General features: G+C 34.5%; 1 protein-coding gene across 4 annotated transcripts; it reads left to right on the plus strand.

Moving 5' to 3' along the window:
* Positions 1-3,044: 3,044 nt before the first annotated feature.
* Positions 3,045-7,134, plus strand: LOC117914139 (pentatricopeptide repeat-containing protein At1g06140, mitochondrial). 4 transcript variants are annotated; one of them, XM_034829352.1, is made up of 2 exons: positions 3,045-5,488; positions 6,554-7,134. In XM_034829352.1, exon 1 carries the CDS (start codon positions 3,206-3,208, stop codon positions 5,279-5,281), a length of 2,076 nt encoding a protein of 691 aa, XP_034685243.1. In that variant the 5' UTR covers positions 3,045-3,205; the 3' UTR covers positions 5,282-5,488; positions 6,554-7,134. The 4 variants fall into 4 exon arrangements, with proteins under 4 accessions (XP_034685243.1, XP_034685242.1, XP_034685245.1 ...); XM_034829351.1 differs by having other exon boundaries at positions 6,568-7,134; XM_034829354.1 differs by having other exon boundaries at positions 3,045-5,458.
* Positions 7,135-18,651: the final 11,517 nt, after the last annotated feature.

Here is an 18,651-nt window from a genome sequence, read left to right on the forward strand (position 1 = left end):
CGGTACCAGGGTACTGCTTTATCTGCCCACTTATTGGTTCGTATCACTTTAATATTATGTACATATTCTGTATAATATTTATTCCAACAAATAATTATATATCATTTTATGTGACAGATTGAGACTATGACATCTATCATATCTCGAGGAGGTCATGCATTGGAGAACTCTGATACTGATGCTTGCCGCACTGGTATTGTTGATATTATTCGTATGACCACTGATGTTATGTGCATTATTCGGGAGGATTATCGTCTCCCACATGTAAAGCATGGAGGAGATAGGTCACCAGCTCAGTCGATAGTTGCTCGACCACCACTTGTTCGAGGTCGGTCGACATCTCGAGGGAGAGGTAGATATAGTAGTTGTCAGCCCATCACATCGTCAGTATCAACATCATTACAACCCCCTACCTTTTTATCCTCACAATTAGTACAGTCACCCATCTCTTCAGAGGTACTTCTTCAGACCCACCATCAGCCTAACCCCTTACCTCTTCAGACCCACCATCAGTACAACCCCCTACCTCTTTAGACCTACCTCCATCACAACCTCCTACCTCTTCAGACCCACCATTAGTGCAGATTGACACATCTACTCAGCTAGATTTACCGCCACTCATTCCGAGGGGTAGGCGGGGCTTACGTTGACCTAGATTGCTACCTCCACCACCACCTCTATTTCCAGCTCTAGCCCCATCACAAACAGATATTCTTCATGTGTCACATGCAGTCTCTGCTACAGTTAGAGAGGGGCGTCCAAAAAGGAAGAGAGTATCAGTTACACAGGTTCTCTCCTTGTGGAGGCATGTGAGATTATATATGTTTTTTATTTTCCACTATATTAATGTTTAGTGGATATTTTTTGTGACTTTAATTAAACTATTAAAAATTACATTTTGTAGTAGACTTTTTGTAATTAATTTCATTAACTAATTTTGTAAAAAATCTATATATGACAACTACGGCTTAAGAGTATGTTATTATTTTGTTAAAGATAAATTTGTCATAATACAAATAAATTAATATCTTAAAAATTAACAAATTAAATATCTTAAATTAATAAATTATACAATTTTATATATTATTTATATGTTATATAAATTTATTATTTTAAGATTATTAATTTATTAATAAATCAAATATTCATTTATAATATCTTCTGTTTATCAATTTATGTTTGTTGAAATAATACTAGATTTTTAAGTTTAAATATAAATAATTTTTTATTTAAGTATATTTTTAAAATTTCAATCATAAATTGTAATTTAATAGTTTTTAATTAAATTTGAAAGTAAAAAAAATATTATAATTGAAATCTCAGTTATTAACTACTATACTATTATTTCGATAAAGATAAATTTATCATAATATAAATAAATTAATATCTTAAAAATTAAAAAATTAAATATCTTAAATTAATAAATTATACAATTTTATATATTATTTATATGTTATATAAATTTATTATTTTAAGATTATTAATTTATTAATAAATCAAATATTCATTTATAATATCTTATGTTTATCAATTTATGTTTGTTGAAATAATACTAGATTTTTAAGTTTAAATATAAATAATTTTTTATTTAAGTATATTTTTAAAATTTCAATCATAAATTGTAATTTAATAGTTTTTAATTAAATTTGAAAGTAAAAAAAATATTATAATTGAAATCTCAGTTATTAACTACTATACTATTATTTCGATAAAGATAAATTTATCATAATATAAATAAATTAATATATTAAAAATTAAAAAATTAAATATCTTAAATCAATAAATTATACAATTTTATATATTATTTATATGTTATATAAATTTATTATTTTAAGATTATTAATTTATTAATAAATCAAATATTCATTTATAATATCTTCTGTTTATCAATTTATGTTTGTTGAAATAATACTAGATTTTTAAGTTTAAATATAAATAATTTTTTTTAAGTATATTTTTAAAATTTCAATCATAAATTGTAATTTAATAGTTTTTAATTAAATTTGAAAGTAAAAAAAATATTATAATTGAAATCTCAGTTATTAACTATTATACTATTATTTCGATAAAGATAAATTTATCATAATATAAATAAATTAATATCTTAAAAATTAACAAATTAAATATCTTAAATTAATAAATTATACAATTTTATATATTATTTATATGTTATATAAATTTATTATTTTAAGATTATTAATTTATTAATAAATAAAACATTCATTTATAATATCTTCTATTTATCAATTTATGTTTGTTGAAGTAATACTAGAATTTTAAATTTAAATATAAATAATTTATTATTTAAGTATATTTTTAAATTTCATTCATAAATTGTAATTTAATAATTTTTTAATTAAATTTTAAATTTAAATAAAAATGAACTAAAGCCGCAGTTGTCAACCGCGACTTTAGTTAAAAAATGAAGTCGTGTTTGGCAAATGCGACTTTAGTACAAAAATGAAGCCGTGTTTGCCAACTGCGGCTTTAATGCAAAAATGAAGCTGCATTTCCCAACTACGGCTTTAGTACAAAAATGAAGCCGTGTTTCCCAACTGCGACTTTAGTGCAAAAATGAAGTCGTGTTTCCCAACTACGGCTTTAGTGCAAAAATGAAGCCGCGTTTCCCAACTGCGACTTTCACTATAATGACGAAAAAAAAATATTTTTTAATGATGTGACGCCTACGTGGCATCAAAGAGGTCATTTTGAACAATAGTTTCAAAATGTGCCCGTTTTCGATATTAAGTTTAAAAAATGGGTCATTTTGACCCAAAACTCATGAGTTCTAGTATTTTATTCGGAGGTGAATATTTTATTCCGGAGGTATCAGATTGGACTTTTAACTTTTTCCTCCTTGACCCACATGGCAAAAAAAACCAATCATATTGGCTTCTCTTATTTTATTTATTTTTTATTTTTTATTTTTTATTTTTTTTGGGTTTAAAATGGTCCTTTTTTCCTAAGCAAATTAAGAGAGAAAATGAAACAGGGCCGAGGCAAATGCCAGCAAAGTGGTGTTAAGCATCAGCGAGACCAAACGTATTGCAATGGAACTAGAACTCTTGATCGAAGGACTTTGTGGAATCATGAACTCATCTCTGTAACATTACTGGTGAAACTAAAATTAATATCAAGCAAAACTATTGATTCTTCCACATGCTTCTTCAGATTGCTTACCCTAGTTTCTTCTGAATAATTATTGATGCTTCCAAATGGAGCCAAACTCATTCCCCCCATTTCCTCGCGAAACCCCACCAAAACCCTACTCTCTCTCTTCCGTTTCACCAAAACCCTGGCTTCTATCCACCAACTAAATGCCCAAATCCTTGTAAATGGTCTCCACCGGTCTCTTCTCTTCGGTCCCATGATCTTCGGCGCCTACATACAATTGGGGTCTCTTCATGTTGCGTCCAAAGCCTTTAATCATATCACTTTCGAGAACCTCCATTCATGGAACACCATACTCGCTAGCCACTCCAAAAACAAGTGTTTTTACGATGTTGTACAGCTTTTTAAACGAATGCTGAAAGAGGGGAAGCTAGTTGATAGTTTCAATTTAGTGTTTGCGGTCAAAGCATGTTTTGGACTGTCACTTTTTCAAGGAGCCAAGTTGTTTCATTCTTTGGCGATCAAGTTGCGATTGGAGGGAGATCCGTATGTTGCACCTGCCCTTATGAATGTTTATACTGAGTTGGGTTCTTTAGAAGAAGCACACAAAGTGTTCGAGGAAGTTCCACTGAAAAATTCAGTAATTTGGGGCGTTATGATAAAAGGATACTTGAATTTCTCAGAGGAATTTGGAGTTTTTGAGTTGTTTTCCAGAATGAGACGCTCTGGATTTGAATTAGACCCGTTCGTGGTGGAGGGCTTGATTCAAGCCTGTGGAAATGTCTACGCTGGAAAAGAAGGGAAAACATTTCATGGCTTGTGTATAAAAAAGAATTTTATTGATTCTAACTTTTTTTTGCAGACTTCTCTAGTGGATATGTATATGAAGTGTGGTTTCCTCGACTTTGCACTCAAATTATTTGAAGAAATTTCTTATAGGGATGTAGTTGTATGGAGTGCCATAATTGCTGGATTTGCAAGAAATGGGAGAGCTTTGGAATCTATTTCCATGTTCAGGCAGATGTTAGCAGACTCGGTGACTCCAAATTCAGTGACATTTGCTAGCATTGTTCTTGCTTGTTCGAGCTTGGGATCTCTGAAGCAAGGAAGGAGTGTTCATGGGTATATGATAAGATATGGGGTTGAACTTGATGTCAAGAATTATACTTCTTTTATTGACATGTATGCCAAATGTGGTTGTATTGTAACAGCTTACAGAGTTTTCTGTCAGATACCTGAGAAGAATGTATTTTCTTGGAGTACAATGATCAACGGATTTGGCATGCATGGTCTATGTGCAGAAGCATTGAATCTTTTTTATGAGATGAGATCAGTAAACCAATTACCAAATTCAGTGACATTTGTTTCAGTTCTGTCAGCTTGTAGTCATTCTGGTAGGATTGAAGAAGGATGGAGCCATTTTAAATCAATGAGTAGGGATTATGGAATTACCCCAGTGGAGGAGCATTACGCCTGTATGGTAGATTTATTAGGTAGGGCTGGCAAGATTGATGAAGCTTTATCTTTCATCAATAACATGCCAACTGAACCAGGTGCTAGTGCTTGGGGAGCATTGTTGGGTGCATGTCGAATCCACAGACGAGCTGAATTAGCAGAAGAAGTGGCTAAGAAGCTACTTCCTTTAGAATCTGATCAGTCAGGTGTGTATGTCATGCTTTCTAATATTTACGCTGATGTTGGAATGTGGGAAATGGTGAAGAAGACAAGGCTGAAAATGTGTGAGAAGGGGCTTCACAAGATTATTGGATTTACCTCAATTGAGATCGAGGAGAAGTTATACTTGTTTAGCTCCGAGGATAGATTTGCTTATAAAAACACCCAAATTGAGAGTCTCTGGAATTCTCTTAAAGAGCGCATGAGAGAACTTGGTTATGTGCCTGATCTCAGATTTGTGCTTCATGATGTGGACGATGAGGTGAAGCAGGAAGTTCTTTGTGGCCATAGCGAGAAACTGGCAATTGTATTTGGACTTCTAAATTCTGGAGAAGGTATGCCCATTAGAATCACAAAAAACATGAGAGTTTGTGGTGATTGTCATACAGCAAGCAAGTTCATTTCTTTGATCACAAGAAGGAAAATCATAATGAGGGATGTCAAGAGGTTTCATCATGTTCAAGATGGTGTTTGCTCATGTGGGGACTATTGGTAATGAAGGAAGTCCAAGAAGGCATCTTGACACAGTGAATGCACTTTTTGATATATTGAGGATAACCGTGAGGCAGTGTGCGGGGCCCATTTGTGAGTTTGAGCTTCATTTTCGAGGGCTGATTCATTTTTCATACCAGGCCCAGGCCAAGGAAATTTAAGGAAAGCTTCATCTGAGCTGGTACGAACCTCACCTCATGGTGCTTTATAGGTACTGATCTTGTCATTGTTCTGCAAAAATGTGTTATATTCATGTTAATATAATGTGTTTTAAGCTTGTAGTAAAAAATGTGACTGGACACTCCAGTAATGAAAGACAGCTTTTAAATAATTGCATTGATAATGAAAGCTCTTCACTGATTTAGTTTGTCTTTGGTTCATTCTAATATTGATTTTGTTTCAATGTCTACTGTGTTTGTATTTGGGTCTATGATTCCGGATATGGATTTTTGGGTAAAAGAACAGTTTTTTATTTTCAAACATCAAAATGAACCAAAAAACTAATTCTAAAAACTGTTAACACAGAAAATGTTTTCCAAATGTGGTCACTTTTGGCAAAGGAAATGACAAATTTTTAAAAGCCTTTCCTGTAAATGGAAAAAATGAGTATGTTTTGAAGTCTTTAATTATGACACATTTTCAGGAGATATTCCAAAAGCAAGTGAGGCACTCTGGATTTTCTGAAGTAATGGTCTTGATTTCCTGACATGGGATTGATCTTAAGACAATTGTTTTCAGTTCTGCAATCATTTGGGCCCAAAGTTCTTTTAAGTTTTTTCAAGTTTTTGGTTGATGTTATGAAATTTATTACATTCTTATTCAGTCTCAAATGCCAATAATATGCATATGGACATATTGCAGTTGAAAATTTTGGCAAATATTCACTAACTACTGTGGCTTCCATGGTGACTGTTTTAGCTGACAATGCATCTATGTGATTTTAGTGCTGGTTTCAGACCCATATAATGACTTTTGGTATACGTAGAACCAGGATTATTCTATTACTTTCTGCCCATTTCAGCTTTGAAAAACTCCATAAAATAAAATAAAAAGGAGACATTGTAGTTTAACAATTGGTTAAAGCAAGTTTGAGGTTCATTGTGAAGTATGAACCATTTTTGTCATGCACTAACATCATTTTAATTTGTTTAAACTAGGAATTCAAACAATAAAAATATGTCTGTTCTTGTGCCATTTTCTATATATATTTATCTATCTATGCCAGCATCACTATATACATCTATACAGTAAGGCATATTTAATGGTTGTGGCTCAGCTCCTCTTTTGCAGTGTACAAGAAGTCTTATCTGTGGAAGCTTGGGACTTGATGTGGTTTGATAACTTCAGGATTTATTTATGGATTGCCAAATGCTGCTATACATAGTATATGAGCCACAATGGGGCACTCATGCTGGCTGATCTGACCCAGCCCAGGTACTAGTGGTTTCTGGGAAGATGGTAACAGTTATCGCACTTTCAAGACCATGACAGAGTGATCATTTAGATTGATATATCTAAAAACAATACAAGAGAGAGTACTGCAGAGGTTAGAGTCAGGATTTGGCATTTTTCTTATGATCCAAGGGAGACTTCCTCATGATTTTTCTGAAAATCTTGATACAATAAAGAGAAAGTGACGACAGAGTCTTTCACGTAGGAAAAAGGTAACTCTTGTTCCATTTTTATATATAAATATATATTCAGAATAGGATTACATGTGATCTTCAACATTGGAATCAAAGGCTTATGTTGTATTTTGTGTTTTCATGGCTTTATTTTCATGACTTGTTTGATAGTTCTACCCTTTTTTTAAATTTTGTTGATTAAAATTATTTATTCATTTATTTTTTAAGTTGATTCAGTATGGTTATTGGGGATCTTTATTTCGAAATTAAAAATGAAAAATACACAACATAACAAAGCCTTGCCCTACAAGGGTGTTGCAAAAGAGAGCCCTGTTGAGGTGCTCTAGAACACAGGGGTAACCAAACCAATGTTCAATGAAGGTATAAATATATCTATATACAAATATATTTCTTAGTTTTATTTTTTAGATGACTATAAACAAGAGTTCATATCATATAAGAAGAATCCAAACCATAGCATGATGCAAAATGTTAGCAGAACGAATGATATGAGGCTACAACTTAGGGTCAACCATAAATTTCGAAGACTTCAATCTAAGTATATCAACATTAAAAGGTATAAAAAGGTGAAGTAAAAAAATTAACTTGTATCATATCATCATTCCATGCCCCTTAAATCAAAGAAAATTTTTATTCCTTCAACAAACCAAGCATCGAAATACAATTAGGCTAATATAATCCATGAATTCAATGTCATCCCAATTCATTCATCACAATTCAACGAAACAAGGCATGTATGAACAATTATAACTCCAAATTTTAAAAATTTTACCTTAGGATTAGCACATCCCTTGCTTCACAACAAAACAACAAACAAAACAAAAACCAAAATTAGATAATGATATAAGTGTGGAAAGCAAAATAGTATATAAGAAATTGAAGAAAATCCTCTAGGCACTTCCCCCTCATGCTTAGTGTTTATTATCACTTTCAACTTCCTTCTATTTGTGACCTTCTTTATCTTCCCTACCTCATGTACCGATTAGTTCCAGTCATCAACATAATGATCTTTAGGTATAATATGCTTTCTCTCCATAGAAGTAAACTAGAAATCTCTCCTTATTAGATATTGTGTAATCAATCTTGGCAAGGGTAAGAAATATTTTGGCTTCTTTTAGTCTTCTTGACTTTCACTTTTCCACATAAATAACTTAGTGTCTCTATTGCCAAAATAGCCAAAGACCTCCATTCTCCTATGAACATACAATATATGTTATGGATATATCTAAAAGATGATAAAATCATTATTGAGAAATGAGCCAATGAAGAGTCAAGTCCATGTTTAAATTAGGGGAATATAAGGAGAAATATATAATGTTGTAACTGAATCAAGGTATTTCTCAATTCCTTGTACTTTATTAGAGGAATAATACTTGTATATATATACAATTGAGAGTCCTAAATTAGGAAGGTATTATCCCTAAGGAAACAACCAAATTATGGTATGTACAGATATATACAACTAACACTCCCCCTCAAGCTGGAGCATAGATGTTGATCATGCCCAGTTTGTTACAAAAGTACTCAACTCGAGTTCAATTTAGAGCTTTTGTAAAAATATCCCCAAGTTGCTCTCCAGTCTTCACATAGCCAGTAGAGACTAGATTTTCCTCAATCTTTTCACGAATGAAGTGACAATCGACCTCAATGTGTTTGGTTCTTTCATGATAGACTGGGTTCACAGCAATATGAAGAGCGGCTTGATTGTCATACCAAAGCTTTGCTGGCATTGTGCACTTCATTCCCACTTCACATAAGAGTTGATGTATCCATATGATTTCACAAGTAGCCTGTGCCATGGCTCTATACTCAGATTTTGCACTCGAACGGGATACAACACTCTGCTTCTTACTTTTCCAAGCCACTAGATTCCTGCCAAAGAACACACAATAACCTATAGTGGATCTTCTATCAAACTTAGAACCTGCCCAATCCGCATCAGAAAAACACTCAATGCGAGTGTGTCCCTGACTATTATATAGTATGCCTAGACCAGGAGTCTTCTTTAGATAGCACAAAATCTGCTCTAAGCCACCCAATGCTTTATTGTAGGCGCAGATGTGAACTGACTAACAACACTTACTGCATATGCAATATCTGGTCGCGTCACGGTGAGATAATTCAGCTTCCCAGCACTCTCCGATACCTTTCAGGGTTGTAGAAGGGATCTCCATCATCTGGCATAAGTTGTACATTAGGAACCATCGGGGTAGTACATGGCTTTGCTTCTATCTTACCGGTCTCTTTAAGCAGATCAAGCACATACTTCCTCTGTGATAAGAACATCCCTTTCTTGCTCCTTGATACTTTTATTCCCAGGAAATACTTTGGTTCACCCAAGTCCTTTGTATGAAACTTGGAATGCATGAATGTCTTAAGATCAGAGATTCCTGCATGATCATTTCATGTAATAACTATATTATCGACATAGACCACAAGAAGTATGATACTAGCAGCTGATTTCTTGTAGAAAACGGAGTGATCTTTCTCGCTCTTGTTCATGCCAAATGCTTGAATCTCCTTATTGAATTTTCCAAACCAAGCACGGGGACTCTGCTTCAATCCATAGAGAGCTTTTTTCAGACAACAAACCTTCCCATACTCCCCTTGAGCAACAAACCCAGGAGGTTGCTCCAGATAGACCTCTTCATCTAGATCACCATGAAAAAAAGCATTCTTGATGTCTAATTGATGTATCATCCACTGTTGGGAAGCAACAATAGAAATAAAAAGTTGAACTGAATATAGTTTGGCAATTGAAGAGAAAGTATCAGAATAGTCTACTCCATATGTCTGAGCATATCCTCTAGCTACAAGCCTGGCTTTCAGTCGTGCCACAGAGCCATCAGGATTAACTTTTACCGCAAAGACCCACTTGCAGCCAACAATTTTCTTTTCTTGAGGCAAATCAACAAGTTTCCATGTATGATTATCCTCCAATGCACAGATTTCTTCAAGCATTGCATTCTTCCAACCAGAATGATTCAGGGCCTCTATAATAGTTTTAGGTACTGAAATAGAATCTATAGAGGCTACAAGGACACTTGAGGAAGATGACAGGTGATCATAAGACACAAAGTTAGCAATGGAATAGATAGATTTGCAGTGTCGTTTACCTTTCCGAAGGCTAATAGGAAGGTCGAGATCACTGGAAGGATCATATGACGAAGGAGCTAGTGCAGGACATGTATCTGTTGTCACTGGGCGCTGAGAGTACACCTGGACAAATGGTGGTTTGTCTGGAGCAGGAGGAATATTAACAACAGGACCCAAATGAGCAAGAGACGCATCAGAATCAACCACACTTGATTGCCCAACAGTTGGTCTTGAATTAACCACTTGATACACAAGTCATTCTTCATCCTCCTCACTTGCAGAACTTGTGGGTGAAGAGAAAAAGGATGTGTCTTCTGAAAACACAACATCCGTTGATACTAGATACTTATTGAGATAAGGCGAGAAACATCTATAGCCCTTTTGCAGTCTTGAGTACCCTAAGAAAACACACTTTAACGCCTTAGGATCAAGTTTAGTAACAAAAGGCCTTGTATCTCTAACATAGCATGTACATCCAAAAATTCTTGGTTCAAATGAAAAAAATGATTTCTATGGATGTATTACTTTGTACGAAATATCACCTTTAAGCACTACAGTGGGCATACGGTTGATCAGAAAGCAAGCTGTGGAAACTGCATCAGCCCAAAACTGTTTCGGAACCTTCATCTGGAACATGAGGGCACGAGCCGTCTCAAGTAAATGCCTGTTTTTTCTTTCAGCAACCCCATTTTGAGAAGGAGTATCAACACAAGATGTTTGATGAAGAATCCCATTGTGACTCATGTAATTCTGAAATGAGTTAAACACATATTCTTTTCCATTATCGCTTCTTAATATTTTCACAGACACATCATATTGGGTTTTAATCTCAGCAAAGAAGGCACAAAAATGGGAAAATACTTCTGAACGATTCTTCATAAAATAAATCCAAGTCATTCGAGAAAAATCATCCACAAAGGTAACAAAATATCGAAACCCAGTTTGAGAAGTAACAGGACACAGACCCCAAACATCAGAATGTACTAACTCAAACAAAGACTCAGCCCGTTTATTAATCCTTAGGCCTAAAGAACTACGATGATGCTTCGCAAAATGACACAACTCACAATCTAATGAAGGTAAAGTATCAAACTGAGGACATAATTTCTTCAACACCGGTAGAGAAGGATGTCCTAACCGATAATGAGCTTCAATAGGAGAGGCAGTACTAACACACGCAACTGGTCGAGGTACCCACTCGTCAAGAATATAGAGCCCATCAGATACATGTCCTTTACCAAATGTCCGTTTCGTCATAAGATCCTGAAACACACAATGATCAGGGAAAAATGAGACACTACAATTCAGATTTTTGGTAAGTTTACTAACAGAGATTAGGTTAAAGGCCAAATTTGGTAAGTTTAACACAAAAGATAACATAATAGAAGATGTTGGTTTCACAGTCCCAGACCCTTTAATCTCATAGGTAGAACCATCAGCAACAGTAACAAGAGGAGCAGAATGTGTTCTGAAGGTAGAGAAAGTTTTATGATTACTTGTCATATGATCTGTGGCACCTGAATCAATTATCCATTTGTTTGAGGAGGAGACAAGACATGTTTTACCTGACTCTGCCAGAGCACTAACAGGAGTAGATGCTTTCAGTGCGTCTTGATACTGTGAATATTTAGCAAACTCTTCTGCTGTCATTATGACGATCTTGTCTGAGGAGTCTGAAAATGTAGCAGTATCAGATGTAGCAACATTGGCAGTTTGAATTCTCCGATTTCGATTTTGCAATTTCCTGCAGTTCTTTTTGGTATGGCTAGCCTCATGGCAGTAAAAACACACAATAGTACTTGAATCATTGCCACGATTTTCAAATGCCCTGTTTCCGCCCCTATTATTCACCCTTCTTGCATTTTCTGCATTTCCTCCTTTTGCAACAAGAACATTGGTGTGCTGAGAAGATGAGACATTCTCAGTTCGTAGAACTCTACTGAAAACTTCCTGAAGGGAACCAATGTCAAAACCAGAAAGAATCTGAGATTTTGCAGTCTCAAACTCAGATGGGAGACCGGATAAGAAACTCATAACAGCCATCTGTTCCCGTTGAGCCTGTTGTACTCTAACATCCGAACTGAAAGGCATAAGTGCATTCAATTCCTCATATACTTTCTTGAAGTCCATAAAATATGCAGTGAGAGATTTAGCTCCCTTCTCAGGACAATGGAAGGCATTCCATACATCATACATCTGAGAGACATTTCCTTTTCTAGAGTACAAAAAATCAAGATAATCCATTAGCTCTTTAACAAATTCACAATGACTCAGCAGACCAACGATATCACTATTAATAGAGTTTTTCATCTGCAGAAATAACCGTGCAGCATCTTGCATCCAAAGTTTTCTAGTGATATCAGTAGGAGGTTCCTCAGTCAAGTGGTCATCTTTAGCAACACTTCTCTGATAAATTTTGATAGTCTTGCTCCATTCAATATAATTAGACCCATTTAATTTGTGTTCAGTTATTTTTGACACAATAGGCACTATATCAGCAACAGAATTCTTATTCTTTTTCATGACAATAAAATTCAATCTCCAAAGTAATCAGCCAAGACCAGAAATTACAATTCACCACAGCAAGAAGAAAGAGACAAGTACCTCTCTTACAAGAAGGCGTCAAAAGCATCAAAGCGTCAAAAGCGTTTCTTCCGTAGCAACTCTAAAACCCTTGACAAAATGGATTGTTGTCGTGGCTGCCAAGGTGGGCGAAGAGGAGTGTGCTACTGGATCGGTGTCGAAGCGGTGGTGAGTCAAGATTTACTCCGGCGAAGTAACAGCAACGGTGAAGTTACAGCAGCGAGAGACAACAGCCCTTTCAATGAAGTTCTTCTCGGAACTAGGGTCGTGCGTCAGGGCTGCTGACAAACGTGGGTCGTGTGTCGAGCTCTAAAAGCAGCAATAAAAGGCGCTCCTCTGGGCAGTGAAGGTCGGGGCTTTCAATGATTTCGGAAGAAGGCATCGCTTCGACGGCGGAGAGAAGGCGTGAGAGGGTGGCGGGATCTGAGAAGAAGGTGTCTCAGGAAGGTGGATCGAGGGGCAAGGTTCACGGGACTAGCGATGGTGACAAATCTGACAAATCTGTTCAGTCAAAGGAAAAGAGAAACTCCGTCGACGCGTCCCAATGGCAGGATCTCACAGTCCAAGAACGAGATCACCCTGGCCAGAAAACAGGATTGCGACGCCAACGGAACTGATCGGAGGTCAAAAGAAGCTGCTACGCTCCTCCACGCGCTGGCGCGTGAGTTGACACGTCCTGCTTCTCAGTCTGAACATGTGGGCTTCACGCGTTCAGCTTCAGGTGGCCGTACTTCGGGTACCGGCCGATCTTGACACCTCGCTTCCCCCTTCGAAGGTAGTGACACTACCAAGTCACTTTTATTCTGTGACCCAAGAACAAACCCAGAATTTGAGCCAATGGCTCTAATACCATGTAACTGAATCAAGGTATTTCTCAATTCCTTGTACTTTATTAGAGGAATAATACTTGTATATATATACAATTGAGAGTCCTAAATTAGGAAGGTATTATCCCTAAGGAAACAACCAAATTATGGTATGTACAAATATATACAGCTAACAAATGTAAATCAAGATTTGGAAGTTCAAGCAAGGATAACATCTTTGGCTAGAAGATTAGATGAGCTAGATTCTACTAGGAATCCCAAATTACTCTGTTCTCGGGCCCTGGATCACATCACGTACGGTGCATGCGATCTATTCCTAGGGCTCTATAGATCTAACACAACAAAAAATAATGGTTTCAAAAACCATAAAACAACTTCGATTTAGACCAGATTGGTGAAACAAGGAAGCTTGATTTAATGGAATTGGAAGCAGTAAGAAATGAGGAATATAAGTACATCAAAGGTGCAAAGGAAACAATAAGAAATAACATGATGTAAAGATTCTTAAGAGGGAATTCAAAGGATAAAAGTGTTGTTATATGATGCAACACTCCACTTTTTTCCTAAAACAATTAAGGTCTAAATGGATTGAACCTTACATGGTGAAGCTAGTGAATCTGTCTAGGGTTGTCATTGTGGTAAATCCAACATTTGAGAATGCATTGATGGTTCATGGGCTAAGATTGAACAAGATTTTATTAAAAGAGCTAGTTTGACTTTGGGCTTTTGCAAAAATTAGAAAACTTGAATCTTTATGAATCAAGGTCTTGCCTTTGTTTTCCAAAAAATAAAAAAAATAAAAAAAAATAGTTATAGTGATAGTGGTTTGGTCAATCCCACAAGATTGCGATTAAATACCTAATAACATAAAGACTTAAGATGTTTTCTCTAATTGACCTAGAATTTGGTTGAATTAAAAAGATGGAATTTTTATGAATTTTGCTTAAGAAGAAAGAATTATAAGGATTGAAAGATTACTCAATCTAAAAGTTATCAGATTTTAGGTTCACTCCTTAATTTGAAACTCACGGAGAATAGGGTCCATATTATTCTATGATATCACACTCTTTTGTATCATTTCTTAATTGTATTAAGTCCTCAACTACTCTTAAATACTAGTCCTAGTGTCTCTCATGTGAATAATCAAAGTGAATCTCTATGAATCTACCCTTTTGAGAATAAGCATTGATTGAATTCAATAGGCATTATATATACCTTATCATGGTAGATGTATCTAAGAGTTCTTATTGCTTTTAAAAACATTTAGATTGAACGAATCTTAGAGTATCAAAATTGAGGTCTTATATCAAAATGTATCAAAATGAAGCTAAAACTTATTTTTGTCTTGTATCAAAATTTGAAAGTGTATTGAGTTGTATCAAAATGTGGGGTTCTTGTGTCAAAATTGAGTGTTAAGGCCTAATTTTATATTGTTCATTACATAAGTAGGTATTCGAATTTCGCACTTGGTAATTTCAATAAACCCTTCCTTGTATTGAAATCCTCCTGAACTTCTTCCCTTTATTGTTTCCTGTAACGAAATCCACTCCTATTGATTTTTCTATTTTCTTGTCTTTCTATCTTTTTATGCATCTTCAATCCTTCTTAATGCATTTTAAACTTCTCCACTTGTTGGAATATATAGAAAAATCTATTTCAAGCCCTAGAGTAAAGGTAATGGAAGCATTTAAAGATAACTGCTTAGATCTAAGCTAAAAAAAAGTTTACTTTTGATCAAGGAACATCTAGATCAAATCCAATTGGAGCAAAGGATCTCAAAATTTATAAATCTTCCACCCTATGGCTCTATTTTCAGTTCTTGGCACATGTACAATAGCTAATGGGAATCTTAGATTACTCTATTCCTTGACCCTAGATCTTGTTAGATAAATGCATAAACTCCCTATGGCTCTAGATCTATGTATAATGGAAACAATTGATTTCAAAAACTTCATAGATGTAGAAGAAATAGGTTTAGTAGTGCTTATCAAAGATCTAGATGTTCCCAGATCGATTCCTTGTAATAAAGAACGTCGTTAAATATTACAGTAGTTAAAAATGACCTCACAAACCCTTAATCTTTTGCTCAGTGACTCTTTTTTAAAGCTTGGCACATGGATAATGGAAATCTAGAGAGTAGAGGCTAGCATTTTCTTTATGGAACATAAGGGATAGTGCAAAAGTTTGAAGCCTTAACCCTTAAGGGGGTATTTACAGGCTTCCCATTGGGCTTAAGTGACTTGAGCCTACCTTGAGCTTAAGTCACTTATTATAACTTAAAAAGGGTTCTAGTTGATTAATTAACCTAATGAATTTCCAATTAATCAATTAGTCTAGTCCAAAGATATCACTCACCGTTTATAACTTTATGTAATTATCAAAACCCTTTGTAATCTTATATAATTACCAAAATACCCTTATACACATAAGTTAACCAAGAACCTATCTAACCCTTATAAAATGTGTCATTAGGGTATATGGGCTCAAGTAGGGACCATTGGGATCCATAGGATAATATTGGATCCCTCATAATCCAATTCTAAGTTACTTCAACGTCTCACTACAAAGAATCAATTGTATTCCAACACCTTGTGTATAATACAACGAGATGCTAAGTACTCAGGTCCATGACCTGTTATCCACTATATACAGTTTCCCCATTAATTGGTGTACATAATCTAACAAGTTGAAAGTTATCAACCTTCCAAAATTACCTTTACCATCCTTGACTTATAAATCCTCCTATTATGTGATTAATTGACATATCCTAACTCACAAGAGCATACGTCAAATTTCTCTTAAGGAATTACTATGGTCATAGATTTCTCTATCCATAAATAGGGACTTAGCATATATTAAAATTAAAAGACAATTATTTGCATTCAAAAACCATGCAAAAACCTTCTTTTGATGAAAAAATATTGGTTGAGTGCTAATAAAGAGTTCCTACTTAAGAGGAGGTGACCTACCTTCAAGATAAAGAATAAGGAGGTAATGGTAATTCTTTTTTATATATTAGCTAAATAGGTTTGTTTTGTTTTGTTTGTTTAGATTTTGGTTTCTATTTCTTTTTCTTTTTTTTAAACTTTGCTGATGTTTCTCTTAGAGATTTTACAAGGAGTTATGAATGGTAAGGACAAGAAGTAAAAAATCAAGAATGTAAGACAAATATAAGATGTATAGAGGTAAGTGTTGCATACCATTGAAAAAAGTGTGAATTTGCGAATTCAAAGTTTGGGAAGAAATGCAGTGTATTCAAATAGTTGAAATGAAAATTTAGAATTAGACATTGGAAAAACGGAGTATCTTAACAACATTATTAGGGGAATTGAGCCCGTTCAATTCAATATTGGATTGGACTTTTCAATGGCAGTTGATTTATCAAACTAAACATTTCAAATATTGATACAATGCCAAGTTTATGAGTAGTGTTATTGTCCTATGGTGTTTCTTACAGTATTTTGATGCCAAGTCCTATTGTATTGAATATTCAATAATTGTGAGTAATTCAAGGAATTCAAGTTGGTTGTTGAAGGAGCTTTGAAAAATTTGCATGGTATATCGATATTTTGATAAGTTGGCCGAAGTTTTGCAAAATGAACCTAGTTTCTAGAATTTTATAAATTTTCCAAAATTTTCTCTTGATATGAATAGATTGGGAAGTGTGGAATCATAAAGATGATAACTTGATAAGTTCATAATTTGTTGAGATCTTGATATCCATAGAAATGTTTTGGTACTAATTTCAACAAATCTCTAGGAAGGAATGATGCATAAATGAGTTGTATCAAAGATTCTTGATACAAATTCAATATGTGATTATTGTATCAGTTTCAATAAAAAAATCTTTGAAATGTTTTCAAAACCTTATCAGTCATTGAACCGAAAAAGTTATCAATTCCCGGTTCATGGTTCACCGGTCCAATCGATGGTTAAACCGTGGTTGAATCGGTGATATCATAAATATATAATTTATATATTATTAAAATTTAAAATAATGGTAGAAATAAAAATAATCTCATAAATTTAATTGATAATTGAAAACATAAATTCAAAATATCATAAATTCAAAGAATCAATTATATATATATATATATATATATATATAAAATCAAGTATTTATTTGAAAGTTAGAAATATGTTTGATAATAAAAAATTTATTTTCAAATGAATAAAATGATTCAAATCGAAATTTTGAAATTAAAATTCATAAATTTAAAAATTAAAATCATAAATATAAAATCACATATTTAAAAATCAGAAATTTAAAAATTAGAAATAAAAAATGATACAAATATCAACTAAATTAATTAGATAAATCAAATGGTAAATATTTAAATAATGAATAGGGGAGTCAAACAACAATTACAACTCCCGTTAGTGGAGTCGTTGGCGTTGCATTCGTTGGCATCACTATCGTCTGTCGGCATCGACATCGACACGAACTTGCTAGTTGGAGGTGCCAAAGGTAGGGATTGAGGGAGGCTCCAGGAGAAGGCAAGGGGTGGCTAGCCATGGGGTAGAGGGATTAAGGCTTATAAATGAAGATTTTTACCCAAACGAAATGACGTTGTTTTGGAGTTAAAAAAGCAAAAATAAAAAAATAAAAAAAATTAACCAATGAATCGTTCGCTTCATGGGGAACCGCCTGGTTCACCGATTCGACCGCCGCTTTTGTCGATTTGTGGGCGATTGAATAGTCAAACAGTTCAACAGGGTGGCTCGAACCAATTTGGTCGTCGATCAGACTGGCTAATCTAGTTCGATTTTTAAAACAATGATAAAGATAGGAGATTGTTGTCTAAAACCATTTTTGGGAAAATTTTGTATGATTTGCATGTTGAATAAAGTTTTTTGAGTTTTTTTTTCAATAATGATTTTTTATCAATATTTTAAAAATCGGATCAGACCGGCCGGTTTGACTAGTTCAATCGTCGATCGGAGTCCAATCTAATTCGAACAACTTAATTGGGTCGGAATGCACTGAACTACTTTTAAATCGAATGGACTGATGATCAAACCGTTGGCTTGATGGATCGGGCCACCAATTCGGATTGGATCTATCTCTTCTTTCGTAGATATTTTTAATGGGCAAAATGGGTTCAAACAATGTGTATAGGCGCACCATATCTTGGGCCCAAGCCCATTGTGCTTGTGTCAAGGGGCAATGGACATTATAAACTCATTTTATTCCTTATCCGCTTTCGATGTGGGATTGTAGG

The sequence above is a fragment of the Vitis riparia genome, chromosome 5 (genome assembly GCF_004353265.1).
Source record: "Vitis riparia cultivar Riparia Gloire de Montpellier isolate 1030 chromosome 5, EGFV_Vit.rip_1.0, whole genome shotgun sequence".
Classification (NCBI taxonomy): domain Eukaryota; kingdom Viridiplantae; phylum Streptophyta; class Magnoliopsida; order Vitales; family Vitaceae; genus Vitis; species Vitis riparia.

Coding starts and splice junctions, on each gene's coding strand:
- LOC117914139 (XM_034829352.1), top strand. CDS start 3,206: ATGCTTCCAAATGGAGCCAAACTCATTCCCCCCATTTCCTCGCGAAAC.